Source organism: Eutrema salsugineum, unplaced genomic scaffold (assembly GCF_000478725.1).
Source record: "Eutrema salsugineum unplaced genomic scaffold, Eutsalg1_0 scaffold_3, whole genome shotgun sequence".
Taxonomy (NCBI): Eukaryota; Viridiplantae; Streptophyta; class Magnoliopsida; order Brassicales; family Brassicaceae; genus Eutrema; species Eutrema salsugineum.
The window spans coordinates 4,548,545-4,568,282 of NW_006256756.1; the positions used below are offsets into that span (position 1 = coordinate 4,548,545).

Genomic DNA, 19,738 nt, shown 5'->3' on the forward strand with positions numbered 1-19,738 from the left:
GATTTTTGAGAGAGAGATACTCTGAGTTTTCGGCTTTTGCGATTTCTGAGCTTTGGGAGACAAGTCTGAACTCTGTTCGTTTAGAGAGAAGATTTCGAACCCCTTTATCTATTTCGACTTAATCTATTGCTTTCTATTCATCATGTTTGTTGTTTCAATAACCATGTCTGAGTAGATCACCTGTTAGGTTTAGGGTTAATTAGGGTTTTCTCTGAATGTTTGATTAACTTGCTAGTTAGGGTTCATATCTATTGTTCTTCACCTTAGGTTGTTCTTAAAGCTAATTCTAGACTGATCACCTAGAACTTAGATCTTAGGTTGCTTAATTGACACGGAAGTGTAATTGAATAACTGGAAAGAACCTAGGTTGAGCAAAGTAGCTATTCGCAAAGTAATTTGGTTTAGATGCTTTGTGAACATATCGAACTTGTGCATTAAAGCTGGTTTAAATCTGTAGGATTTGCAAAGGAATTTGGAATTCTAGGATTTTAACTTAGATAATTCTCACAACGAAAGTTGGTTAATTATAATTCTGTGTTTCGAGTTCAAGAACTGTGCTTAAACCTGAACCCTGATTAGTTAAGTCGATCTGCATTCATTGATCTCTTGAAAACGCCCTAGACCTAATCCTTACCACATCGAACTTACAAACCGTTTTCCTTGCTGTTTTATTTATCTCTGTCGCATTGCTATTTGTTTCGCATATTTTGGCTTAGCATAACTCCATCTACATAAGGTTTATTGAGTGATCTCTTGTCTCTGTGGTTCGACCCCTAGATACTACAACTGCACATCTGTGCTCTTGCAGAGTAGCTTAGGGATTAAACTTTGAGCAGATCAAGTTTTAGCGCCGTTGCCGGGGACTTGATTTCGCCATTAAACCTAGTTTTTGAGTTTCGACTAAGTTTTTCGACCTAGTGTCGAGCGACACCACATGCGCGACACCTTTTTTTTTATAACCTAATTTGCTTATTTCGTTTCCTCTCTTTGTTTTTGGTGTTTCAGGTTTATGCATACTCGTGGAACCAGAAGCTACAAGGACATTCCGCTAGTGAATTTGAGCAACGAAGAACTAGCTGAGTTAGAGCAAACGAACAGGAAAGCAAGAGATCCGGCAATGATGGAAAACGCCAATGGACTTGTTCGTGATGATGATGGAATCTGGAGAGACCAAGAGGGTCATGTGTGCAATGCGAGAGGCCAAAGGCTTCATGGAGATGGTAACATCATTCCACCAGCACATTTACCAGTGGATGTTGTTGACCAGAATCCACCACCTGCACCTCGTGGTAATGTTGTGATCGTTCCAAATCAGAGGAACGCTCCAGAAGATCGGAATGTGAGGGAACCTGCACCTGCAGCTGGTCGTGGACGAACACTTGGAGATTAAAAAAGGCCTGAGCAGTTCTATGCAAACCGTTCTGCGATTCGCGCCCCTGCGTTTCAAAGAAACGATTTTGAGCTGAAACCTGTGTACTACACTCTTGTAGGTCAGCATCCTTTCCATGGGCACTCTCATGAGCACCCTATGGATCACATCGAGAGATTTGAGGACTTGGTCACCAGCATCAAATACAATGGAGTGTCCAACGATTTCCTCCTCTGCAAGCTGTTTCCTTATTCTCTTGCTGGAGAAACAGCTAACTGGTTGAAGCAGTTGGAGCCAGGATCACTCACTACTTGGGAAGAGACCAGGAATGCTTTCCTGCACAACTTCTTCGATGACGCTAGATCTGAGGAGTTGAGGACGAAGATTTCGACTTTCTCTCAGGAACCAACTGAAGCGTTCAAAGCTTCTTGGGTGCGATTAAAATCGTACCAGCGAGACTGCCCCCACCATGGCTTCAGCGATGTGCAGTTGCTGGGTATCTTCTTCAGAGGTATCGACTGGAGGTATCAGATGGCACTTGATGCAGCAAGCAATGGTAACTTCAACACCAGATACCCAGAAGAAGCTGTTGAGCTCATCGAAAATTTGGCATCCAGAAATAGCACCAAGAATGCAGATCTTGAGTGAAAGAATCAAGCTGGGAACATGGATAGATCGCAGATCGCTGAGGTGAAAGCTAAACTTGACTCTGTGCACAGCCTTTTAGTGGGTAAGAAATCTGTCAGATTCGCACAGGAGGTGGAGAGTTTCGAACCTGAGGATGAATTGAGGTGGAGGATGTCAACTTTGTCAGTGGATCAGGATTTCAGAGTCAGAGGTTTGGTAATCAGCAAGGTAACAGAAGCTACAATGGGAATTACAGCGGAAACAATCAGAGGAGTACCTTCAACAGTAATCAAAACTTCTCTGGTTATACGCCTAAGCCTCAGTACCAGAAGCCTTTTTCCAACAACAGTTTTTCCAGAATCTACAGCACTCCTTCATCTCAACCTCAAACTCCTGACAATGAGATGAAGTTTATGCTGGAACAGATTTTGGAAGGTCAGCAGAAGCTCACCATGGACTTTAATGGAAAGATGGATGCTCTCTACCTTGATCTGAATAGAAAAATTGAAGCTTTGAACACTCATGTCAAGCAGCTCGATACGCAGGTTGCTCAAACTGCAGGTTCTGTTAAAAGGCAAGAAGGTTTTCTTCCTGGGAAGACTGACACCAATCCAAGGCATCATTGCAGTGCTATCACGTTGAGGAGTGGTAAAAATCTGAGTTCAGAGCCCAAAAAGACGCCTCTTGCACCTGAAGTCGTGGATTTAGAAGATTCTGAAGAAGTTCCTGAGATTGCAGAGCCGGTGTCGAGCGACACCACCACTAGTGTCGCGCATCACCAATTGCAGAGCGAAGCTGTTGATGCTCCGAATCCGAAATCTGCAGAGGAGAAAGTCTACAAACCTAAAGTTCCTTACCCAAGGAGCCCTAGGAAGTCCAAGCAAGAACTTGATGATGCACGATGCAAAGCCCTGATGGAAAACCTTGTGATTGAGATTCCCTTGGTTGATGCTGTGAAGATCACTCCTGTTATCAGACGTTATGTGAAGCGAATGGTGACCAATAATCTTAGCTATGAACAAGGAGTGATGATGATTTCTGAACAAGTCAGTGCAGTGATTCAGAACCGAATTCCAGAGAAGCTGTCTGATCCAGGAAGCTTTGTCTTGGATTGCTCTATCTTCACAGAGAGATTCAAGAGATTGCTGTATGATCTGGGTTCAAGTGTTAACCTCATGCCTTATTCAGTAGCTGTCAATCTCGGTATGACTGATTTCAAGCCGACAAGGATATCTCTCATCCTAGCTGATCGTTCGACAAGGATACCTGAAGGGGTGCTAGAAGATGTTCCAATCAAAGTTGGAGACTGCATGATACCGACTGACTTTGTGGTTCTGGAGTATGGAGAGGAGCCTAAAGATCCTCTTATCCTTCGGAGACCTTTTCTAGCTACATCAGGCGCTATTATTGATGTCAGGAAAGGCAGGATTGCTCTGAATGTTGGAGATCTGGTGATGAACTTTGACATGGACAAGCTGATGAAGAAGCCCACCATCGATGGTCAGACCTTCTATGTCGACACTCTCACAGAGTTTGCTGAGGAGATTTTCCATGAGATGCTGCCTACAGACCCACTTGAGAGAGCTCTGACCACGTCTGCATCTGAAGCTGAACACTTGGACGAAATTTCAGCATCTTACTCGAAGATGTGTGACTCCAGCGAGCATGTGATGCAGCTAGCATCGCAAATCGAACAGCTTGAGACTCCTGCGAAGGTGAAGCAGCTATCCAACTGGAGTGAGGAGAAAGCGCCCAAGATTGAGTTCAAACAACTCCCTGCAGGACTAAGGTACGCATTCCTAGGCTTTAATTCTACTTATCCAGTCATTATCAACTCTTCCTTGAACAATGCTGAGGTTACCTTACTACTGAGCAAGCTGCACAAGCATCGCAAAGCTTTTGGCTATTCTCTTGATGATATTTCAGGTATCTCACCAGACTTGTGCATGCATCGAATTCACCTGGAGGATGAGTCGAAGTCATCGATTGAACACCAGCGCAGGTTAAACCCTAACCTGAAAGACGTCGTCAAAAAGGAGATCATGAAGCTGCTGGAAGCTGGAAACATCTATCCAATTTCAGATAGTGCTTGGGTCAGTCATGTGCACGTGGTTCCTAAGAAAGGAGGGGTTACAGTCGTGAAGAATGACAAAGATGAGCTGATTCCGACGCGCACAGTGACTGGACACAGGATGTGCATCGATTACAGGAAGCTGAATGCAGCGACCAGGAAAGATCACTTCCCATTGCCCTTTATTGATCAGATGCTGGAGATACTTGCAAGCCATCCCTACTACTGCTTCTTCGATGGGTACTCAAGATTTTTCCGGATCCCTATCCACCCAGATGATCAGGAGAAGACCACCTTTACATGTCCATACGGCACCTTCGCATATCGCAAGATGTCCTTTGGACTTTGTAATGCTCCTGCGACATTCCAGAGATGTATGATGTCCATCTTCACTGACATGATTGAGGATTTCATGGAGGTCTTTATGGATGATTTCTCAGTTTATGGATCATCTTTTAAGGACTGTCTGGATAATCTCTGCAAAGTTCTGGCTCGCTGTGAAGAGAAGCACTTGGTCCTTAACTGTGAAAAGTGTCACTTTATGGTCAGAGATGGGATTGTGCTCGGGCACAAGGTTTCTGCAGCTGGCATCGAAGTTGATCGCGCAAAGATTGACGTCATGACGAGCTTGCCACCACCAGATTCTGCGAAATCGGTTAGAAGCTTTCTGGGTCATGCAGGATTCTATCGTCGCTTCATCAAAGACTTCAACAAGATTGCACGTCCACTTACTGCTCTGCTATGCAAGGATGCTAAGTTTGAATTTACAGATGAGTGTCTTGCTGCGTTCAAACAGATCAAACATGCTCTGATAAACGCCCCTATCGTGCAGCCTCCTGACTGGAATTTGCCTTTTGAGGTGATGTGTGATGCTAGCGATTTTGCTGTTGGTGCTGTTCTAGGACAGAAGAAGGACAAAAAGCTTCATGCAGTCGTCGAACTCTGGATGATGCTCAAAGGAATTATGCTACTACTGAGAAGGAGCTGTTGGCTGTGGTCTTTGCTTTTGAGAAATTTCGACCATACCTTGTGGGATCGAAGGTGATTGTGCACACAGACCATTCTGCACTCAAATACTTGATGCAGAAGAAGGATGCAAAGCCGAGATTACTGCGATGGGTGTTACTTCTTCAGGAGTTCGATATTGAGGTCAAAGACAAGAAGGGTGTTGAGAATGGTGTAACAGATCATCTCTCACACATCAGGGTTGAGGACGACGTACCCATAGACGATTTTCTGCCAGAAGAGAATGTATACTATGTGGAAACCGAGTTCCAGAGCAGGTTTGACGAAGAATTGCGGGTTTTTCGAATTGGAGAAACGTTAGTATCGAGCGACACTACCACTAGTGTCGCGCATCACCTTGCTCAGCCGAACACAGAGACCTCTCAAATTCGAAGCAGACTTCCTGAGATCAGTTCAGCTGCTGTATCTGCCACCCAACGTCCTTGGTATGCTGATATTGCCAATTATCTCGCTGCAGAGGCTGAGCCTGAGAACTTTAAGGGCTATGCAAAGAAGAAGTTCCTGAGAGAGCTGCGAAGATACCACTGGGATGAGCCATATCTGTACAAGCACTGTTCCGATGGGATTTACAGAAGATGCATTGCAGAGTCAGAAGTTCCAGAGGTGTTATTTCATTGTCATGGATCCGAATATGCTGGACACTTTGCGACATTTAAAACAGTGTCTAAGGTTCTTCAAGCAGGTTTTTGGTGGCCTACCATGTTTCGCGACGCGCATGCTTTCATCTCGCAGTGCGATGCTTGTCAGAGGAGAGGAAAGATCAGCAAAAAACATGAGATGCCACAGAATTTCATCCTTGAGGTTGAGGTCTTCGATTGCTGGGGTATCGATTTCATGGGTCCTTTTCCCTCTTCTTATGGGAACAAGTACATCCTGGTTGCTGTTGATTATGTTTCCAAGTGGGTCGAAGCCATTGCCAGTCCCACCAATGATTCTTCAGTGGTTCTTAAGATGTTCAAGACCATCATCTTTCCTCGATTTAGAGTGCCTCAAATTGTTATAAGTGATGGTGGTTCTCACTTCATTAACAAGATTTTTGAAAAACTCCTCAGGAAACATGGAGTTCATCATCGAGTTGCAACTCCTTATCACCCTCAGACGAGTGGACAAGTCGAAGTCTCGAATCGTCAGATTAAGGAGATCCTGGAGAAAACAGTGGGCAAAACTCGAAAGGATTGGGCTGCAAAGTTGGACGACGCACTCTGGGCGTACAGGACAGCGTTCAAAACACCTCTAGGCACCACACCTTTCCACCTGCTCTATGGAAAGCCCTGTCACCTTCCAGTGGAGATCGAACACAAGGCAGCCTGGGCGATAAAGCTGATGAATTTCGACATTAAGTCTGCTGCAGACAGGAGACTGATACAGCTGAATGAGTTGGACGAAATCAGGCACCATGCCTATGAGAATTCGAAGTTGTACAAAGAGAGGACCAAGGCGTATCACGATTCAAAAATCCTCTCCAGGCAATTCGAACCGAATGATCAGGTACTTCTGTATAACTCTCGTTTGCAATTGTTTCCTGGTAAACTTCGTTCTCGATGGTCAGGTCCTTTCATAGTCAAAGAGTTTTGCCCCTATGGTGCCATCGTCCTCCTCACACCAGATGGCAGCAGGGAGTTCACAGTGAATGGACAAAGGGTGAAGCATTACTGGGCCAAAGCTGAGATTCCGGATGGACATATTGTTCCTCTGGATGGTGCACCTCCTGCCTGAATCACCATCAAGTCAAGCTAATGACTTTAAACAAGCGCTTGGTGGAAGGCAATCCACTGGTGAGTCTGTAAATAAGTCTTTTGTTTCAGTAATTTTCGTTTTTCTTTTCGTGTTTTAGGTGAAACAGGGCTGGTGTCGAGCGACACCATGCTCGGTGTCGCTTGTCACTTGATTTCCCTTTAAAAAAAAAAAAAAAATTTAGGACCTAGCTTAACCGGATTTACAAATCCGGAGTGGAATCGGGAGCGGATCGGGCACGAGGAAATACCATTCCCACTTTGCAAGTGTCGCGCGTCACCACCCTTGGTGTCGCTCGCCACTCAAAAACAGGTAAGTTCCCTCTTTCCCACGTTTATTTAAAACCCTCACCCTCACACCCTTTTCTCCCTTCCTCCTCGCCGCACTCGACACTTTCGCCATATCCACCCTCACCAAAACCCAAATTACTCAAATCTTCACCGATTTGAGTGATTCCAAAGTGTAACCTCATCAGATTTTCACCCTCTATCTATTTCTCTCATCGATTTGCCATTCAAACAAGGTACACACTTCGAATCTCCACTTTTTCGATTTTGGTACCTCAGGTATGTTTGTCGAAATTGCTCTTTTTGGGTTGATGCTTTGCTCGATTTTACCTATGGCGATCCATTTAGGGCAGATTTCGACCACCCCCATGCGCTTTAAACGGTTCATTTGGCTAGATTTGAGAAATTCATTCCTCATGCCAACTTTACTTCAAAAATTTTAGGGTGTGAAATCGCTACTCTCTCTCGCTGCGGTAGTGTTCGCCCTACTCGCCCGCGATCTCGCTCACCCACACCCTCTGATGATGCTACTAGTAGCGATGAGGACTAGTTCCTTTGTCATTCCGGTTCTGTTTTCTTTTCTTTTGTTTTTCTTATCTTTTCTTTCCGTTTGTTTGAGTCTGTTGTGTCAGCTACACCTGTTGTGAGACTTTGTTGGATTTATGCTTCTATGTGTTTTATTGTTACTACTAACTTCTCTCTGAGTGATCTGACAGTGCTAACATAGATGATTCTCTATCCTGTTTGGTGGACTCACGTGTCTCTGATCGCGATGATTGCTCTCTGCACTGTGGTGTCGCGCGACACCATCATTGGTATCGCTCGTCACCACCCTTGCACTTTCGACCTAAGCTTGTTTTCATCTGAATCTGAGCTAGCGTGTGAAATTTAATGTTGGTATTTCTCTCCCCTGTGATAAGCTAAAAGATGAAGAAAGAAAGAAAAAGGCGAAAAGATTGAGATGATTTTCGCTTAGGAGTGAAGGGCTAGGAATGTTTCCAATGATCCCATTATTTCACTTCTAAGTTGGAATGATCACACAAAGGAAGGAAGTGAGGGGTAGGAATGTTTCCCATGACCCCACTATTCGCTGAAAACCTTTGATACAAGGTAAGAGGACAACTCGGGGACTCGATGGCAAACACCATGAGTACTCGCAGCTTTACTCTTATCGAGTATAAGCCATAAAAAAAAAAGATGATGAATATGCGAAAAGAATAAGTCTGGGGGAGAGAAAAAATACCAAAGTGTGTATAGCTGATTTGATTGAGTATAGTACGGGAAAGAATTTAGAAGGTTCTGGGCATTGGAATCATCAGTGAGATCCAGCGATGAGGGTTTATGGACAATGTTGTGGAATTTTTGACTTAATCTGGAAAGATGTGAATGTCTGCGGAGAAGTACATGGTGGTTCGATTTGGAATGATGAAGCAGTAGTTGACTTGCAGGTTGATCAGGAAAAGCGATGTTCCAATGAAAGGTTGAATCTCTGTATTTTCAAACCTCTTTCTCTTATTTGGTGTTCTGTTTGCTTCAGGGCAAGCAAATGCTAAGTCTGGGGGAGTTGATATATCATGGTTTTTATGGTTTTTAACCATGGTATATGTCTTATTTATAGAGTCTTTTTAGTGTCTTTTGAGTCTTTTGGAGTCTTTTCAGGTCATAGGTACGTTTGGAGCTTAACTGGAGACTTTGGAGCACTTTGGAGCTTAATCAGGATCAAATTCGTCAAGAATGAATTTTGTCCCTTAGTGACGCTCGACACCATGGAGAGTGACGCTCGACACTTGTCAGAGAAATAAGAAAAAAAGCGATTTTGTTTCCTATTTGAAGAAGGAGTTGGGCCTAAACGTTTTCAAGGAAGCCCAAGACGTGTTTTAGAGATATATATAGGATTTTCCTTTTTTACGATAACCTTAGATTTTTGAGAGAGAGATACTCTGAGTTTTCGGCTTTTGCGATTTCTGAGCTTTGGGAGACAAGTCTGAACTTTGTTCGTTTAGAGAGAAGATTTCAAACCCCTTTATCTATTTCGACTTAATCCATTGCTTTCTATTCATCATGTTTGTTGTTTCAATAACCATGTCTGAGTAGATCACCTGTTAGGTTTAGGGTTAATTAGGGTTTTCTCTGAATGTTTGATTAACTTGCTAGTTAGGGTTCATATCTATTGTTCTTCACCTTAGGTTGTTCTTAAAGCTAATTCTAGACTGATCACCTAGAACTTAGATCTTAGGTTGCTTAATTGACACGGAAGTGTAATTGAATAACTGGAAAGAATCTAGGTTGAGCAAAGTAGCAATTCGCAAAAGAATTTGGTTTAGATGCTTTGTGAACATATCGAACTTGTGCATTAAAGCTGGTTTAAATCTGTAGGATTTGCAAAGGAATTTGGAATTCTAGGATTTTAACTTAGATAATTCTCACAACGGAAGTTGGTTAATTATAATTCTGTGTTTCGAGTTCAAGAACTGTGCTTAAACCTGAACCCTGATTAGTTAAGTCGATCGGCATTCATTGATCTCCTGAAAACGCCCTAGACCTAATCATTACCACATCGAACTTACAAACCGTTTTCCTTGCTGTTTTATTTATCTCTGTCGCATTGCTATTTGTTTCGCATATTTTGGCTTAGCGTAACTCCATCTACATAAGGTTTATTGAGTGATCTCTTGTCTCTGTGGTTCGACCCCTAGATACTACAACTGCACATCTGTGCTCTTGTAGAGTAGCTTAGGGATTAAACTTTGAGCAGATCAAGTTTTGGCGCCGTTGCCGGGGACTTGATTTCACCATTAAACCTAGTTTTTGAGTTTCGACTAAGTTTTTCGACCTAGTGTCGAGCGACACCACATGCGCGACACCTTTCTTTTTATAACCTAATTTGCTTATTTCGTTTTCTCTCTTTGTTTTTGGTGTTTCAGGTTTATGCATACTCGTGGAACCAGAAGCAACAAGGACATCCCGCTAGTGAATTTGAGCAACGAAGAACTAGCTGAGTTAGAGCGAACGAACAGGAAAGCAAGAGATCCGGCAATGATGGAAAACGCCAATGGACTTGTTCGTGATGATGATGGAATCTGGAGAGACCAAGAGGGTCATGTGTGCAATGCGAGAGGCCAAAGGCTTGATGGAGATGGTAACATCATTCCACCAGCACCTTTACCAGTGGATGTTGTTGACCAGAATCCACCACCTGCACCTCGTGGTAATGCTGTGATCGTTCCAAATCAGAGGAACGCTCCAGAAGGAAGCGGAGCAGAAGGAGGCGGAGCAGAAGGAGGCGGAGCAGAAAGAGCCAAAGCAGAAAGAGCCGAAGCAGAAAGAGCCGGATATGAATGAGGAGGAGCTGAAAGAGGCGGAGCAGCTTGTAGCCCGATCTCCTTACCTGCTTAGAAGTAAAGAGGTATTGAAGTTTGAAGAGTAATATCCATTGTTTTTTGGTAATACTTTATATTTCGTGGTAACACTATGTTGTATTACTTGGTATATGTAGGTAGAATCAGACGGTGCTGACGGTGTGAACGCAGAAGTGGGTGCAGGTAAACGGAAACAAGAGCAATCGAAGCTAGGGCCAAACACAAAGCAGAGACGTTAAGTCTCCTATGACATTTGAAATATGTACTTCTATTTCTATTATTGATTATGGATTATTGAAAACCAAATATTGGGAAAACTTGGTATTATTGGTGAAACCACATATAAAGCTGGGAACAAAGTATTATTAGGTGTAACCATTTTAGTATTATTTGGTGTAACCTAGTATTAGGTGTAACCATCGTAGTATTATTTGGTGTAACCACTTATATATGTGGAATACTAGGCCTAAACAGTTCGAGTTAAAATTAGTAGAATAATGTTTGTACACAACATAAGGACAACATAAGGGAGTACTAAACATAACGAAATGTGCACATACGGAATCCAGAACATAAGAAAGTACAAAAAAAAAACATAAGACAGAAAACATCAGACACATTCACCAGTCTCCCATATCAGGAAAAACCCTAACTACCCGGTACACATATAGGAAGAACCTTCCGCATTCGCGAGTTAAAAAGCAGTAGTCGCAGATGTTCCCTGGTTTATACTCATCATTCCACCAACGCTCCCATCGGTTAACTGTACCGCACGGACAGTGGATAAGAGTATTGAGGCGCGGTAAAAAGCGATGGTGGCCTTCATTGAATATCTCTGGCAAACTCATTGGCCAACCAAGATATACTTGTGCAACGAGGTCGCGGGTGCACTTCCTTATTGTTTCCCGGCTTAGTTTGTTGAGGTACTCATCACCCTCCGGATGTTCCATAACAAGTTTCATGAACATCCCGTAGACATATACTGCACGCGTGTACCCTCTATCCGCTGCTTCCTTGATCAGTAGAATCCCTCCAAAATCTTTTCGATGAAAAAAGAGTTGCATACCTCGCATGAAAATCATGTCTGGATTTCGTGCATCATAGAACTCTCTGAAGACATCGATGATGAGATGGACATCTTGATCCTCTGGATGCCCCATATTAAAGGGGTCAACTTCAGCGTAGAAGCCAGGGCCTCTGGTGCAGTCGTTGAACCTATGACAAATCTAGCGAATCCGTATAAGGTCACCAATTGTGTTAGCTGACTTCGCTAGAACCTTTTCCAGTGGTTCATCTGGTAGGACTAGTAGGTAAGAGTACTCTGCCATGGATTTATATATGAAAGTGGTGGAGGCCGATTTTTGTGGAAAAAAGTTCTGAAACCCTAAGAGAAAATGATGGATTGTAATATAAAAGAAAAATCTGAGAGGAACCCTAAGAGAGAGGAGGAAGGAAAAAGTGATGGATTTGGGAAAGTAATGAAGAAGTAGAATGGATTTTGGAACTTCTTTGCGAACTTAAATAGAGAAAAAGAAAATGGAGGAAGTGAAAGGATGTGAGTAGTCTCTCAGTAGTCACGTCGAATAAACACAACCGTATGAGAGAGAGAGGAATATCGGAATAACTGCTACTCTCGTAAATGCGTTATTAAAAATATACATTGGGACTCTTATATTTTAGAGAGAGTTATTAATTTATAATGAAATTAATTGAACCAAAACATAAATAATTTCTCCGAAGATAAATTATCAAATTACCATAAGTATCAAGGTTCTGAGGAAAAACAATAGGAGATTACATATATGAATTGTTAAAAAAAAAAAAAAGGCTTCATTTAAATTTCGATGCCATTTCAGACTTCTTCCTCTTTATATTCTTCATCTCTCCCTTTAAACAGAAACGTAGAAAATTTCATTTATGTTTAAAAATCATATAGCCTAAATTTGTATTCACTATTATTACTTAATAATGAGTTTTGTCTACAATTAAAATTTAAAAAACCAAACAACATCAACTGATTATTTCCAGTCATATAGATTTGAACTTATTTTATATTTGTCATGACCAAAACAAATGACTAATTACTTACCCATTCGGATGTGTCCATGTTTTGGATTTCTCTCTCCACGAATCTGCAATGCATGCACTTCAATCCTATCTCCAGATCCAGAATCAATTCGTGTTCCGGTTTTGTACAACGTTTGTGGGGAGGCTTATGGACTGAGATGTCTTTGTCCTTCTCCTTAACAAAAAAATAGATATAAATTTTCACTCATGATCAGGACATATTTATAAACCATTAAATAGAGATAATATATTACCTTTGGCAGATTTTGCTTGAATTGTTCCCACAGCTCTGCTTGCTCGATCTCAGAATCAGTTGGCGAAGGTGGCAACTTAGGTTCCACCACACCAAATCTCATGTTCAAAGGTGGTGGGTTGATGATCAGCAGACCATTCTCATCATATTTTTTTCCATCTGATTTCTCCATTTTGTTGACGACTTGAAGAATTCTAGAACTACAATATCTCAAGTGTCTTTTTATAGAGTGGGCAATACTATTCAGTTTTTTCAAATTTCTAGTTTTGTGGGGAAGACTACTAATATGTTTAGTGTATAGACAATGTTCCCTGGATGATATTTGTCTACTCAGCATTTACTTACGTTAGAGGATTGCCGTAAGACTGGTACAACTACCAACACTTTATTTGATTTTTACATTAAGTAAATAAATATTTTCCGGTTTATTAGGGGAGAGAAAGAAGATGTGACTTTTAACTGCTCCGCACGATAATGTTAAACGGTTATGAAGGGTATTTATTATATGAGTCGCTCTCTTTCTTACTCATATCTATCTTCTAAATCCTCTTCTCTCTATTTAGTGCTATCGTTTCTCTCTTTATCACTTCAAAATGGCCCCTAAGGCGTGGATCATGACTCATCTGAGGGAGTTGGTGCGGTTTCCGGCGAGTGGGTTCAGTGCAGGTCCCGTGGCGGAAGACATTTACGAATGGCAAGCAACGCTGTTGGGCCCCCCTAGTAGTCCATACGAAGGGGGAATCTTCTTCATCTCCATCCGTTTCCCATCGGATTACCCCTTCAAGCCACCAATGGTGTTGTGGAAGACGCCGATTCTGCACCCCAACATCGACCAATCTCGGGTCTTCCATCCGCTACTCGTCACCGCTACATGGAAGGTTGGAACGACGGTCAAGGAACTCCTCCAAGCGCTCCATGACATGCTGCTTCACCCTAAGGTCGAGGAGGAAGAGGACAACTACATCGCAGACGTCGCACGCATGTGCGTCTTGGAACCGGAGCGGTTCAAGAAGGAGGCCCGCCTGATGACCGAGCAACACGCCATGAATTAATTCCCATTAATTCATGGTGTTTTTCACAATAAAATAATGAATTTTATGTTTAAATATATTCTGTTATCAAATATTTATTATTTAAAAATTATGACTGTAATATATTTATTAACAAAAAAATTATTAGTAAAATTCCTTGTGTTATTCTATCCACTATATTATCTTAGTCGATACATAAGGAATCCCTAATAAGGAAACCCTAATACTCGGTATAATTGAAAATTTGTAATACTCGGTATCACTTGGTGTAACCACATGTTTTTGGGATAATTGAAAATTTGTAATACTCGGTATCACTTGGTGTAACCACATGTTTTTGGGATAACTGAAAATTTGAAATACTCGGTATCACTTGGTGTAACCACATGTTTTTGGGATAATTGAAAATTTGTAATACTCGGTACCACTTGGTGTAACCACATGTTTTTGGGATATTTGAGAATTTGTAATACTCAGTATTACTTGGTGTAACCACATGTTTTTGGGATATTTGAGAATTTGTAATACTCAGTATTACTTGGTGTAACCATATGTTTTTGGGATAACTGAGAATTTGTAATACTCGGTATTACTTGGTGTAACCACATGTTATCGGATAATCGAAAATATGTAATACTCGGTATCATCATGTAATCCCGAAAATCAAAAATATGTATCACTTGGTGTAACCACATGTTTTTGGAAAATTGAGTAAGTCTTGAGTACAACCATGAATCGTAACTACTTGAACAGGTAGATAGTTAAAGAAACAGAGGCCACAGCAAGAACAGATAGAACAACTGTGTCCTTAACTTCCTTAAATATCTTAGTTCGCCGCGTCTGTTCCAATTCCCTATCCATTTCCTTCAAAACCAAGTCACAAACCATCTCATAAAGGAGAGCATGAGACCTCCTTGCCTCAACCATTTCCTCCTTCAGGTTGATTACCGATTCCTGTAGCTGAGAAATTTCCGTCGAGTGAATCCGGTTCATGGTTCTAGTCCAACTACTCCGGCCCTGCATCTCAGTCAAATCATGCCGAACATCTGCAATCTCTTCTAGCATCGCCTCATCACATCACTTGAAGAGATGACATCCGGGATTCTACAAGACACAAACCGTATAAATATTTTTGGTACGAAATTAAAAGCAATCAACAGCTGAACTTACATATTCCTTATTGCAAGCGAAGAATCTTCTTCCCGGATCCAAAACGGTGTGGGAAGTTTTGATGATTGGTTTACGATGACAATAACAGAATCGCGGGATTCGAGAATCTTCGTACAATTCAGGTTGAGGGCTCCCGCTTGAAATGTCCGAGTCGGACGACGAGCCGAGACTTGGCATTCTTGCAACAAAATGTTGTTTTGCAAACAAGTGAGTGTTTTGTGTTTTGGTTGTGATTTGTGCGTAAACCCATATATTTTAATGAATTTTGATGTTTGGGGGGAAACTCAAATTTGGAAATGTCTGTTTTGGGGTGGGGGGAAACTCAAAATTGGAAATGTTTGAGGTTTTGGGGGCGGGGAAAACAAATTTGAGTTTCGTGGATAAACCCAGGAAATAATAAATAATTGTAGTGGGGTCTATTTGTTACCCAATAAGACACGTGTTCAAATGAAAACACATGTCTCGTTTATTGCAACTGGGAATTTTAAACGTAGTTGTGCTTTGTTTTCTAGTTATACACATCGTCCACATAATGTTACTTTTGGTGGATATACCGTATTCGCAGTAATACTGAAATGTCATGAATATATTCCGGTAATACGTTTCATAATTGGTTATAACAGCAAATTATCAACTTGTTTATCAAACAAAATTCGAGGAAAAGTATGATATGTATTCTTTCCATCATTGATGGACTAAGCTTGACAATGTCACTATAGAAGGAGATTGCCTTAAGTGTCGGGTGTGGTGAGATTCATATTATTTTTTCATTATTCTTAATAGTTTAAAACACTCTTGACTTGTCCCTGTTAGTGTTAGCATGAAAACGACCATTTTTTTTAAATACTGATTCTTATCGTGGTCGTATTTTGCAATCTCCAAATTATGAAATCGGTTGAAATTGGTATATTGGTGGTTAAGGGTTGGTGAACTTCTTCAAAACGACGTCACCTGGAAACATGTCTCTTTTAATCTTATTTTCTATTATTATAATAATATTCTATCTGACACATGATCACCTTTCTCTTCTTCCGACGAACATTCCATCGTATTTTTAACTTTTACACGACATTCTCTGACCTAAAAGTACTACTTTCACTTTTCTTTTTCACAATTTTTTCGCTTTTGCTTCTCCACCCCAGTTCACAATTATTTGTGGTCGACAGAACAACAAATGAGTATAACTAGAGCGTAGTTATACTCATCAACAAATGACAGAACAACAATTATTTGTTTAACGTCGTTGTACTAATAATTCTAGTTACTCATCATCCACGTAGTTTTTTCTTCTTTATCTCCCTTTTAATTTGTTTTTACAAAGTTATACGAGTAATACTTAAATAAAACAAAAACAAAATTTCACTCTGATGGATCAAGTTGGGCACTCTTTCACGAAGCTATTTCTAATATCCCACTGGAATTTTGCCGCCTCCAGTGTCCAGTGGCAAGAATCGCACCAATCGGGGGGCACGTCTGCATATCCCATCATTATTATAACTAGGTGAATGTCTCCACTTCCACAATGCCAGTTATTTATTTTGTCCACCACCAATGTAATCCTCTCTCCAAACTGTGCTGGAGTGAAATATGGGGGTCCTTTAGGGCTTGCTCTTTGAATTCGTAACCGCATATCTTCTGATTCCGCCCGTGTAAAATCTGGGGCAGATGTTAAGCTCACGTCGCATCCAGACATGATGAGAACAAGCATTTGGTGGCAATATTTTGCCAACGAGAATCCCGCTTCCGATGACGCCTTAAGCATTGCCACCCCTGCCTCTATATCATGGTCATAGAAAAAATTGAAAGACCTCTTTAAAATAGAGCCGTAGGATTACCTTCTGCCAAACATCTGTCCTTGAACATTCTCATCCATGCCATATCAAAGAACCAAGGTGTGGGCATGCTTAGCAAATCCACGGTCCGAAGGAAGATTCGATCCTTGGAGATCTGGTATAAATCCCTACTTGCCACTAAAGCCCTACAGTAATCGCGAGTGCTAGAAATGACTACCTTCTTTAGTATTTCGTTTTTCATCTCTATGGGCAAATCAGAAAATCCGCTTTGCCTAGCCATTGTATATGAATGAGATTGTGTTTCAGAAACTCTTTGGGTCCACGTTAAATAACAATCCGCTTTATCACGTTTGGGGGAAACGATACGTCGTTTGAAGATATTGACCGCATTAACTCAAACCAGACGTCGTTTGAAGATATTGACCGCATCAAGTATTTCCGAGTAATACCACCACAACATAAACCCTAAATCCAAATATGAATATGGTTGTACTAAGTATTTCCGAGTAATACAATCACAACATAAAACCTAAATCCAAAGATGGTTGTACTAAGTATTTCCGAGTAATACAATCCCAACATATCTCTCCATTTTCCAAACTAAACCACGTTATCACCCGAGACACCTCCTCCAGCATTTCCACTTCCAGTATTTTCACCTCCAGCGTTTTCACTTCCAGAGTTTTCACCTCCAGTAAAATAGCTATAAATTTTGTAAGATTCCGGCCGACGCTTATTACTCGTCTTCGTCCTCTTCGACTTCGGTCGACGCTCTCCAACGGATGGATGCCTTTTTTGCTGTTTTGCCCCCCTTTTTGGCTCGTAAACCGGGGGCAAAGCACTCAATTTCTTAACATCATCGGGGACAACCCACTGTGACTTATGTGGAACAGGATAGATGGTTCTGTTATAAGCAAAAGCCCACTGCTCGGTTAAATAATACATCGAACACAAGTCCTCCATGTTTATATCCACTTCTCTGTCTGGCCGCTTCGTGTAAGCTTCTAATGCGGCTAATGCATGGACACATGGATACTTGTCTATATCAAAAAGCTTGCACGAGCAAGTTTTATTTTTCAAGCTCACCGTGTAATTAATCTCATTTAATCCAAGCACGCTGTATTCAATCTGAATCATGTTTAACTTGGTGACACCTAGCTTCTTAGATTCAGCACATCTACTGTGAAAAATATTTTCCACAAAGGCAACCAGTTTGCGTCCTGGTGGCGTTGAAGCAGCCTCATTCCTATATGCTTGTTAAACCATTCACACAACTTGTCAACAATCACATCTATCATAGGTAATAATGGCAGCTTCCTTGCATCTTTAAACACATTATTCAAGGACTCCACACCGTTACTAGTATCTAGATTGTACCTCTCTGCTGGAAAATAGCACTTGGCCCATTTTGATACTTCTACACGCCTTTTTAGATAATCGGTCACAGCAGGATACTTTAATGCCATCCTCGAATAATGATCAAGAAACTCGGCCTTTGTGTACTGCTTTGCGCACTCCATGAATGTATCTGCAACTATTTCTCTATCCCTTGAAACTTGCATTTTCACATTCTGTGAAAGATGCCAAGTGCAATACCCATGTTTAGCTTCCGTGTACACCTCAGCTACTGCGTTAATGAGGCCTAAATTTCTGTCCGACACAATAACCAACTCAGGATTATCGGGTATAACCATTTTGAACTGCCTGAAATACCACTCCCAACTGTCATTTTTTTCTGAATCAATAACTCCAAAAGCAATCGGATAATGGTGATGATTACCATCCTGACAAGCAGCTAAGACTAGCTGACAACCCATTCCGGCTTTCAAAAAAGTTGCATCAACAACTACCACTTTTCTCATAGCTACAAACCCCTCAACGCAAGCTCCCAAAGCGACAAATAAGTACTTGAATCTTCCTTGTTCGTCCAGTAACACCTTGTGTTTTGTTCCTGGATTCACCTTCTGTAGCATGTACAAATACGAGTACAGATCTCTATAGCTGTCTGCAGGATAGCCACGAACCAGAGATTTAGCTTGCTGTACTCATCTCCATGTGGTGGAGTATGACACACTCACAGAAGCATTTTGTTTAACCAAAAGCATGACAGCGTGAGGATTTGGTGTATCTAATCGCCCTGGATACAACTCCTTAACAACAGATGCAACTAATCCTGGTGTTCCTTTCCTTTGTTTGCTGTTTGTACTCGCACTGGCCCGAGAACAAGTATGCATCTTCCGGTATACTGTTATAGAAAAACAGGGTGTTTTCACATCCTTCCAAACTCGTAAATACCAATTACAACCTGTTTCACCGCATTTCACGACATATCGCCTCTTATCTGAATTCTTTATAGTCAGACCAAAACAATATTGATGTGAAGCTCTATACACTAAATCTATCAAATCTTGTTTACATGCAAATTGTTTCCCCACTCTCAGATTCATACCATCTTCCCATTCAAAATGTTGTGTTTCTACAACTTCAGGAGGGGGACCATAATCAAAATCAAACCCTCTATATTCCTCCTCTTCGTTATCAAACTTGGCTTTAGCATCATCATCTACTACATCAGCATTTTCACGGGAAACATCAACACCATCTTTTCCATTGTCACGTGTAACATCATCACCATCTTCTCCATCACGTGTAACATCATCACCATCTTTTCCCTCATCACTGTCAGCTTCCTCTATCAATGGGATATTCTCGTGATGTTGTTGTCCTGCTGAACAATTGCCTGTGTAAATAGCAAGTACACCATTATTTGATCCACCATTACCTAAACGCAACCCCCCATAATTTATACCAACTTAACTTACCCTCTCAACTCTGGAAAATCCCTCTCCAACTTTAACACCTTTGATGACCTCTACATTAATAATACTTTCTGCGTCCCTCTTTTATCCAGTGAGGTCAGGAACACGGCTAGGGTCGTCATCATTCGAAAT

At 41.4% G+C, this 19,738-nt stretch overlaps 1 protein-coding gene across 1 annotated transcript; it reads left to right on the forward strand.

Annotated features, from left to right (window-relative positions):
* The first annotated feature begins 13,386 nt into the window (after nucleotides 1-13,386).
* Nucleotides 13,387-13,845, forward strand: LOC18014711 (ubiquitin-conjugating enzyme E2 11). The gene has a single exon (XM_006396846.1). The coding sequence runs from the start codon at nucleotides 13,387-13,389 to the stop codon at nucleotides 13,843-13,845; it is 459 nt and encodes a 152-aa protein (XP_006396909.1).
* The last annotated feature ends 5,893 nt before the right edge of the window (nucleotides 13,846-19,738 follow it).

Bases quoted from the DNA above. Each gene is read 5' to 3' on its own strand.
- LOC18014711 (XM_006396846.1), top strand. From the start codon at position 13,387: ATGGCCCCTAAGGCGTGGATCATGACTCATCTGAGGGAGTTGGTGCGG.